This window comes from Oncorhynchus keta, chromosome 26 (genome assembly GCF_023373465.1).
Source record: "Oncorhynchus keta strain PuntledgeMale-10-30-2019 chromosome 26, Oket_V2, whole genome shotgun sequence".
In the NCBI taxonomy this organism is placed as follows: Eukaryota; Metazoa; Chordata; class Actinopteri; order Salmoniformes; family Salmonidae; genus Oncorhynchus; species Oncorhynchus keta.
Window position 1 is genome coordinate 25626582 of NC_068446.1, and position 9857 is coordinate 25636438.

A 9857-nucleotide genomic window follows, 5' to 3' on the forward strand; every position below is an offset into this window, starting at 1 on the left:
TTTTGTGCTGGATGTACGTGTGTCTACCAAGTGAGCATGGTCCTCTGTTTTGACCTCTGTCAAACCTCCAACATTTTTTACTTGTCCCTAAGTCAGACAAAAGGAAGAGTGGTTATTGTTTCCTAATAAAGGTCAATGGAAACAGATTTAATCTAAGTGGATCACATACAAGTAACTTTACTGATATGATAAGATTCCTAATGTGATGTTTTAGATGCCTGAAAACTAAGTAGTAACCAGCAATGTAATGTGCTGGATGAATTGGTTTGTTTCTGAAATACTAGTGAAGGTCAAAGTACAACCTGGCCCGTATCTACAAAGCGTCTAAGAGGAGAAAATTGGTTGTGCTGAGAATAGAGACATTTTACTCATACTCTTATGAGTAAAAATAAAAGCTATGCATGAAGGAGACCTCATTAGCTGTCCTAATAAGTGAAGACTAACCAGCAGAGGTCTTGATAATAGAAAAGTGTAGCACAGCAGCGAGTCAGTAGTTACTAGCTCTGACTTTGCTAATGGCTACTTTATTGAGGAAAAATGTACTCACTATGACTGTGATATGTGGTTGTCCCACCTAGCAATCTTCAGATGAATGCACTGTATGTCGCTCTGGATAAGAGCTTCTGCTAAATGACAAAAATGCTAAATGTTCCTGCGCCACATGTAAATGCTTTGGAGTGGTTAAAAGAAGAAATATCAAAACATATCTGATCAATCCATTAGTAATCTAGACCTAGACTACATGCAACAGTTCCCCCTTGTGCTTTTCACAATGATTTCACACAAGGGCAATTTCCCATGATATTCAAACACTTACAGTATTAACCACTAGACTAATAAATAAACACATTTTTTTCTTAACATTATGTAGGTTAATTAAATAATTTAATTTAAAGTTATCCCTTTGGAGCACAATATCACATTGGTAAAAAGATTCCGAAATTGACCATGCCTATTGTTTGGGCAATTGAAGGCAACTAGGGCCTATGTTAGCTTTGATTGTGTTTGATGAAAATTACACAACCTGACTTGATGCCTACTGTGCCAAAGCGATATAGAGTTGTTTAACGGGAGTAACGAGTTTGATATAACGGTAATATTATAGAAATTAAACTTTTAACATATAATTGGTTAAAAAAAGGTTATGCAGGCCAACATATTAGGCAATAATTAAGAATAGGCAAAGTTATCGTGTCAGGTGAAAATGATTTCAAACGTTTTACCATTTCAACATTTCGTGTAGTCTACAGTCACATTCCACATTATCAGAAGTGTAATATAGTTCACAGCTGGCGACGCTTCATCGCGATTGGTTATTCCCAATCAAACAATATCAATGTGCGTCATCACTATATTTCCTTTGCGGCACCTCAAACTCTCATGATTACCAGGTGAGTGAAACGTGTAAATTGATTAAATTACTCCTGGGTTTGTCAGAGCAGCGTCTTAACATCATCTTAACCTACTCTGAGCTGGGTTTTTTGTTGTCTTAAACACATTTTTAATAGGATTCCTAACATATTTTCTGAGATGCTTTGTGGATACGACACCTTCTCTAAACTTTTTTGATAACCTTGAAAGCCCTGCAGCCATTTTTACTCAACTATTTTCTATACCTTTCAACTTTGCACTGTGCAGCAAAGATTGTATTGGGTCTTCTCTTCTACATCAATATCATCAGATCCCTGAGTCTCTTTTTCTAAATATTTCAGGAGTCAACCTTTTAGGAAGAGCATTAGAGCTCTGCCACCCCATGCGATAAGACACGAATTACACGCTATGATGTGGTGTTGTATTTAGCTTAGGTAGAGGGCTGTTATTTTAAAGGGAACTCACCATCACACATACAGTAAATAGGATCGACACTGTCAAAGTAAGTGTTTACCATAGTGCAGAGAGGGAACTGTACCCTTTGTAGATTGTCAGATTCCTGGTCCATGTGAAGCTACTGTCGAGGCTAGTCAAACACCTGACAGTGAAGCCTACATGAACAAGCCAGGCTCTCTGTGCCAATACAATTGAATGGGATTGGAATAGTCCCTACAGTTATTGGCATGTCTCTTGTATCTCTGTGGCTTTAAATGTGTGCTAGTAGAAGCCCTCGCCCCTCGCCCACCCGTAGCCTGCAGTAGCAGAAACCTCTCTTCTCTCTCCACAGATGCAAGTGTTAGCTGAAGGACATACCTCTAAAGATCCACTTCTCTCCTCCTTCTCTCCTTTACAGCATGACCTCCTCCTCTTCCTGTGTGCATCTCTCTGCTTTGTCTCTCCTCTTTTCCTTGACAGTGTTGTTTGTTTATCTCCTCTGAGCTAGGGCTGTTCCCAGTCCTCTCCGTGCCACCCTGCCCCGCCCTGCCACTTCTCACTCACGTCACTCTGTTCACCCTCTGCTTAATTTTTGCATTGCAGGCCAATGGACATAGTTTTTTACACATGGAACATGAAACTGCTGTGTCTCTTCTGAAGAATTTCCAGAAAACTGTGGACTTAGTAATCTTGAGGGAGAGCACAATTTAAATATTTTTTTATAACACCATTGCTTCTCTCCCAACGGGTTGTGGAAATGTATACAACCAGTTTTTATCTAGGAACAGTGACATTTGCCGATTGCTGGACCAATGGCAAATACTAGTGCCAAATGTACTATAGGATACATATCTTATAACCTATCTATGAATTTTATGTAAACAGGAATTGTATCTCTTGAGTTGATGTGAAGGAAAGTAATTTTTGTTGGAGGTTGGAGCAATTTTCTTAGTTTTTATTTGGACATTTTTTGCGTATTTATATTGCCTTTTATTTTGTACCTTTTTCATTGTAGCTTCTCATTTTACTCTCAGAGCATGAAAACACACTAGCTCTTTAGGAATACTAATCACCATAAACACTGCCTCAACTTTGTATATGCCGTGGGTAAATATTTTAATTTACAATAAAGACATGAACAGTAGCGAGAGGATTGGGACAGAAATAAAATGTTTACAATGTTCTTAAATTGTTTAAATTAAATGTTTTTAAAAATCCTACTGTAATACAGGGCCAATTTATCAAGTTTTTTTATATTTTATTATTTTATTATTATAGGTTTTCCCACCAGTTTATTTTATTAATGTATTAACACTATATTGATTGTTATACCCAACCAGTCACTACATTATATAAGGTCGATTTTTGGTAGTTGCTCAATAATGTATATGTTTGCACAAATTAGCTACATTTTAAAAGTAGAAGCAATATTCAATCCCACATCTGAAAGGGTTTATTTTAGATTACAAGACTACCCTAGAGGGCCATCTGCTGGCTACATTGTGTTTACATGTGCTGCAATTGCACCAAGGAGTATGTAATGTCACATACCCCCCATATTCAACTCCTAAAGAATTTCCAAACAGAAAAGTTGTAACATTGTTTCTCATCCGTTTGTGTTAAAAACAAAATAGTTTGTTCGCAATGATTTGAAGTAATTTTGCTGTGCTTTTCAGCACCACTCTGTAGAACACAAATTACTTTCGATGTCTTCATTTTAAGCTCAGTTTATTATGAGAATGCACTATTGGAAAAGTATTCATGTGAGAATTATGTATATATATTTTTTAACAATGCTGCTGACCAGAATAGGCATTTCACTCTGTTCCATTTCTGGATGGATGTTAATTTTAAGTTCTGACATTACAGCATGCTTTCATGGTTATAATGGTCTTTGGATATGTTTTTTTGGATACATTATCTGTGTTTTCAAATTTTGGGATCTCTCATAAAGAAGTTTCTCTCATTGCAAACCGGTGAGGTTTACAAAGAGACGTTATTATATTGTGACATTTGGTGCCATTTTATTACAATCAAAAACATATACCTTTATGAGCCCTAACAATGTTTCAATACTATTTTTGTCAAATGTAGCATCAATTGTGACATTCTTGAGCAAAACCAAGCACCTATAACCCTATGGAGGGACCCTGGTTGAATTTGTGCCAAGCTAAGCTGGTACGTTGTACTTCAATATCCAGTAAATTACGAGTTAAAATATTCAAGATATTGTGAGAAAGTTTGATAATATAATTATTTTTACGAAATGTTTTCAGGTTATTATTCAGAATATATTGATATACCTTAGCTTTGCTCAAATTGCGAGATTTTATAAGGACAATGAAAAAGTATAGGTGAAGTACTTGTGACTTGGAGAATAAAAGCTGTGCTATCAAATGTATAAAACCATATTTCTACAGTAATTGTGAATTTGTGTTATACAAATATATTATATATATATATATATATATATGAATATAAAATAGTAATTTTTGTATATGTTTAAAATACAATTAAATATAAAGTGAATATATGGTACTATTCTGTCTAATTGCGGTGTTGATGTAAATAATGGTGACTGAAAACAAATTGAGATAATTTATTCATAAAGATTGTGAATGTACTCCAAGCTTTTGCAGTATGAAGACTAACTGGACTTGAATGCTGCTTCATTTTTTGTGCAAAAAGTAATTTTAGCTATTGAAAGACAATAATTCTGTTTAGTTGGACAAATTTAGTGACAGTTTATTGTACTATTTATTTGCACATGCAAGTTTAATCCTTCCATTCTTTTTATGTATTAACACAAATATTGGTGAAGTGTGTGTGTGTAATATATATACACTGCTCAAAAAAATAAAGGGATCACTAAAATAACACATCCTATATCTGAATGAATGAAATATTCTTATTAAATACTTTTTTCTTTACATAGTTGAATGTGCTGACAACAAAATCACACAAATTATCAATGGAAATCAAATGTATCAACCCATGGAGGTCTGGATTTGGTGGAAAAGTGGAAAACCACACTATAGGCTGATCCAACTTTGATGTAATGTCCTTAAAACAAGTCAAAATGAGGCTCAGTAGTGTGTGTGGACTCCACGTGCCTGTATGACCTCCCTACAACGCCTGGGCATGCTCCTGATGAGGTGGCGGATGGTCTCCTGAGGGATCTCCTCCCAGACCTTGACTAAAGCATTCGCCAACTCCTGGACAGTCTGGTGCAACATGGCGTTGGTGGATGGAGCAAGACATGATGTCCCAGATGTGCTCAATTAGATTCAGGTCTGGGGAACGGGCGGGCCAGTCCACAGTATCAATTCCTTCCTCTTGCAGGAACTGCTGACACACTCCAGCCACATGAGGTCTAGCATTGTCTTGCATTAGGAGGAACCCAGGGCCAACCGCACCAGCATATGGTCTCACAAGGGGTCTGAGGATCTCATCTCGGTACCTAATGGCAGTCAGGCTACCTCTGGCGAGCACATGGAGGGCTGTGTGGCTGCTGGGTTGTTGCCCTCCTACGGCCTCCTCCACGTCTCCTGATGTACTGGCCTGTCTCCTGGTAGCGCCTCCATGCTCTGGACACTATGCTGACAGACACAGCAAACCTTCTTGCCACAGCTCGCATTGATGTGCCATCCTGCACTTCCTGAGCCACTTGTGTGGGTTGTAAGACTCCGTCTCATGCTACCACTAGAGTGAAAGCACCACCAGCATTCAAAAGTGACCAAAACATCAGCCAGGAAGCATAGAAACTGAGAAGTGGTCTGTGGTCACCACCTGCAGAGCCACTCCTTTATTGGGGGTCTTGCTAAATGCCTATAATTTCCACCTGTTGTCTATTCCATTTGCACAACAGCATGTGAAATGTATTGTCAATCAGTGTTGCTTCCTAAGTGGACAGTTTGATTTCACAGAAGGGTGATTGACTTGGAGTTACATTGTGTTGTTTAAGTGTTCCCTTTATTTTTTTTGAGCAGTGTATATACACACAGCACCAGTCAAAAGTTTGGACACACCTACGCATTCAAGGGTTTTTCTTTATTTTTACTATTTCCTAAATTGTAGCGAAGACATCAAAACTACGAAATAACACATGTAGTAACCATGTGTAACTACTCATGTAGTAACCAAAAAAAGTGTTAAACAAATCAACATATGTTTATATGTGAGATTCTTCATAGTAGCTAGCCACCCTTTGCCTTGATGACAGTTTTGCACACCCTTGTCTTCACCTGGAATGCTTTTCCAACCGTCTTGAAGGAGTTCCCACATATGCTGAGCACTTGTTGGCTGCTTTTCCATCACTCTCCTTTTCCATCACTCTCCTTATTGGTCAAATAATCCTTACACAGCCTGGAGGTGTGTTGGGTCATTGTCCTGTTGAAAAAAAAAAAGATAGTCCCACTATACGCAAACCAGATGGAATGGTGTATCGCTGCAGAATGCTGTGGTTGCCGTGCTGGTTAAGTGTGCCTTGAATTTGAAATAAATCACTGACAGTGTCACCAGCAGAGCACCCCCATGCCATCACACCTCCTCCTCCATGCTTCATGGTGGGAACCAAACATGTGGAGATAATCCGCTCACCTACTCTGCGTCTCACAAATACACTACGGTTGGAACCAATAATCTCAAATTTGGACTCATCAGACCTAAGGACAGATTTTATCACAGGTCTAATGTCCATTGCTTGTGTTTCTTGGCCCAAGCAAGTCTCTTATTATTATTGGTGTCCTTTAGAAGTGGTTTCTTTGCAGCAATTCGACCATGAAGGCCTGATTCACAAAGTCTTCTCTGAACAGTTGATGTTGAGATGTGTCTGTTACTTTAACTCTGTGAGGTGCAATCTGAGGTACAGTTAATTGCAGATTTCTGAGGCTGGTAACTCTAATGAACTTCTGCAGATGAGGTAACTCTGGGTCTTCCTTACCTGTGGCGGTCCTCATGAGAGCCAGTTTCATCATAGCACTTAATGGTTTTTGCGACTGCACTTGAAGAAACCCCCCCCCCCCCAAAAAAAAATCCAGATCGACTGACCTTCATGTCTTCAAGTAATAATGTTTCTTTGCTCATTTGAGCTGTTCTTGCCATAATATGGACTTTGTCTTTTACCAAATAGGGCTAACTTCTGTAAATCAAATCAAATGTTATTTGTCACATACACATGGTTAGCAGATGTTAATGCGAGTGTAGCGAAATGCTTGTGCTTCTAGTTCTGACCATGCAGTAATATCTAACAAGTAATCTAACCATTTCACAACAATCAATTTATACACACAAGTGTAAAGGAATGAATAAGAATATGTACATAAAAATAAAATGGATGAGCGATGGCCGAATGGCATCGATCGACTGACCTGATGCAGTAGATGGTATAGAGTACAGTATATACATATGAGATGAGTAGTGAAGGGTATGTAAACATTATAGAAAGTGGCATAGTTGAAAGTGACTAGTGATACATTTATTACATCCAATGTTTAATGATTAAAGTGGCTAGAGATTCAGTATGTTGGCAGCAGCCACTCAATGTTAGTGATGGCTGTTTAACAGTCCCAGCTTTGATGTACCTGTACTGACCTCGCCTTCTGGATGATAGCGGGGTGAACAGGCAGTGGCTCGGGTGGTTGTTGTCCTTGATGATCTTTTTGGCCTTCCTGTGACATCGGGTGGTGTAGGTGTCCTGGAGAGCAGGTAATTTTCCTCCAGTGATGCGTTGTGCAGACCTCACTACCCTCTGGAGAGCCTTACGGTTGTGGGCAGAGCAGTTGCCGTACCAGGCGGTGATGCAGCCCGACAGGATGCTCTCGATTGTGCATCTGTAAAAGTTTGAGTGTTTTTTGGTGGCAAGCCAAATTTCTTCAGCCTCCTGAGGTTGGAGGCCCTGTTGCACCTTCTTCACCACACTGTCTGTGTGGGTGGACCATTTCAGTTTGTCCGTGATGTGTACGCCGAAGAACTTAAAACTTTCCACCTTCTCCACTACTGTCCCGTCGATGTGGATGGGGGGTGCTCCCTCTGCTGTTTCCTGAAGTCCACAATCATCTCCTTTGTTTTGTTGACGTTGAATGTGAGGTTATTTTCCTGACACTACACTCCAAGGGCCCTCACCTCCTCCCTGTAGGCCGTCTCGTCACACGCACCCTTGTGTGGCCCCAGTGTTGAAGATCAGCGGGGTGGAGATATTGTTTCCTACCCTCACCACCTGGGGGCGGCCCGTCAGGAAGTCCAGGACCCAGTTGCACAGGGTGGGGTCGAGACCCAGGGTCTCGAGCTTAATGACGAGTTTGGAGGGTACTATGGTGTTAAATGCTGAGCTGTAATCGTACATACATCGTATTCCTCTTGTTCAGATGGGTTAGGGCAGTGTGCAGTGAGATTGCGATTGCGTCGCCTGTGGACCTATTGGGGCGGTAAACAAATTGGAATGGGTCTAGGGTGTCAGGTAGGGTGGAGGTGATATGATCCTTGATTAGTCTTTCAAAGCACTTCATGATGACTGAAGTGAGTGCTACGAGGTGATAGTCGTTTAGCTCAGTTACCTTAGCTTTCTTGGGAACAGGAACAATGGTGTCTCTCTTGAAGCATGTGGGAACAGCAGACTGGGATAAGGATTGATTGAATATGTCCATAACCACACCAGCCAGCTGGTCTGCGCATGCACTAAGGATGTAGCTAGGGATGCCGCCTGGGCCGGCAGCCTTGCGAGGGTTAACGCGTTTAAATGCTTACTCACGTTGGCTGCAGTGAAGGAGAGCCCGCAGGTTTTGGTAGCGGGCCGTGTCTTTGGCACTGTATTGTCCTCAAAGAGAGCAAAGAAGTTGTTTAATTTGTCTGGGAGCAGGACATTGTGGTCGGCGATGGGGCTGGTTTTCTTTTTGTAGTCCGTGATTGACTGTAGACCCTGCCACATACCTCTCGTGTCTGAGCCGTTGAATTGCGACTCTACTTTGACTCTATACTGACGCTTAGCTTGTTTGATTGCCTTGCGGAGGGAATAGCTGCACTGTATTCGGTCATGTTTCCGGTCGCCTTGCAGTGGTTTGGTGCTTTCAGTTTTGCACAAATGCTGTCATCAATCCACAGTTTCTGGTTGGGGAAGGTTTTAATAGTTGCTGTGGGTACAACATCACCGATACACTTGCTAATAAACTCGCTCACCGAATCAGCGTATTCATCAATGTTATTGTGTGATGCTATGCAGAACATATCCCAGTCCACGTGACCGAAGCAATCTTGAAGCGTGGAATCAGATTGGTTGGAACAGCGTTGAACAGACCTCAGCACGGGCATTTCCTGTTTTAGTTTCTGTCTATAGATTGGGAGCAACAAAATGGAGTCGTGGTCAGATTTTCTGTAAGGAGGGTGGGGCAGGGCTTTGTATGCGTCACAGAAGTTAGAGTAGCAATGAGCCAGGATATATACGGTTGTGATTATAATCGAAGAGAATTCTCTTGGTAGATAATGCGGTGGACATTTGATTGTATGGAATTCTAGGTCAGGTGAGCAAAAGGACTTGAGTACCTGTATGTTGTTATGATCACACCACGTCTCGTTAATCATAAGGCCCGCCCTTCTTCTTACCAGAGAGATGTTTGTTTCTGTCTGCGCGATGCGTGAAGAAACCAGGTGGCTCTACCGACTCCGATAGTGTGTCTCGAGTGAGCCACGTTTCCGTGAAAAAAAGAACGTTACAATCTCTGATGTCTCTCTGGAAGGCAACCCTTGCTTGGATTTCATCTATCTTGTTTTCAAGAGACTGGATGTTGGCAAGTAGTAAACTCAGGAGCGGTGCCCGATGTGCCCGTCTACGGAGCCTGACCAGAAGACCACTTCTTCTGCCCCTCCTGCGGCGCCGCTGTTTTGGGTCGCCTGCTGGGATCCGATCTATTGTCCTGGGTGGTGGACCAAACAGAGGATCCGCTTCGGGAAAGTCGTGTTCCTGGTCGTGATGTTGACGTTGCTCTTATATCCAATAGTTCCTCCCGGCTGTATGTAATAAAACCTAACATTTCCTGGGGTAACAATGCAAGAAATAA

General features: G+C 41.0%; 1 protein-coding gene across 11 annotated transcripts in view; it reads left to right on the forward strand.

Annotated features, from left to right (window-relative positions):
* Positions 1 to 6234, forward strand: part of LOC118359149 (leucine-rich repeat-containing protein 7-like) — a 225930-nt gene extending 219696 nt beyond the window's left edge. For 6 of the 11 annotated variants that reach the window (XM_035737450.2, XM_035737447.2, XM_035737452.2 and 3 more), the window contains one exon: positions 2159 to 6234. In XM_035737450.2, the coding sequence (XP_035593343.1) occupies positions 2159 to 2314 (156 nt within the window). In that variant the 3' untranslated portion in view covers positions 2315 to 6234. The remainder of the gene's footprint in view (positions 1 to 2158) is intronic. The other 5 variants (XM_035737451.2, XM_035737453.2, XM_035737454.2 and 2 more) reach the window with 2 other exon arrangements.
* The last annotated feature ends 3623 nt before the right edge of the window (positions 6235 to 9857 follow it).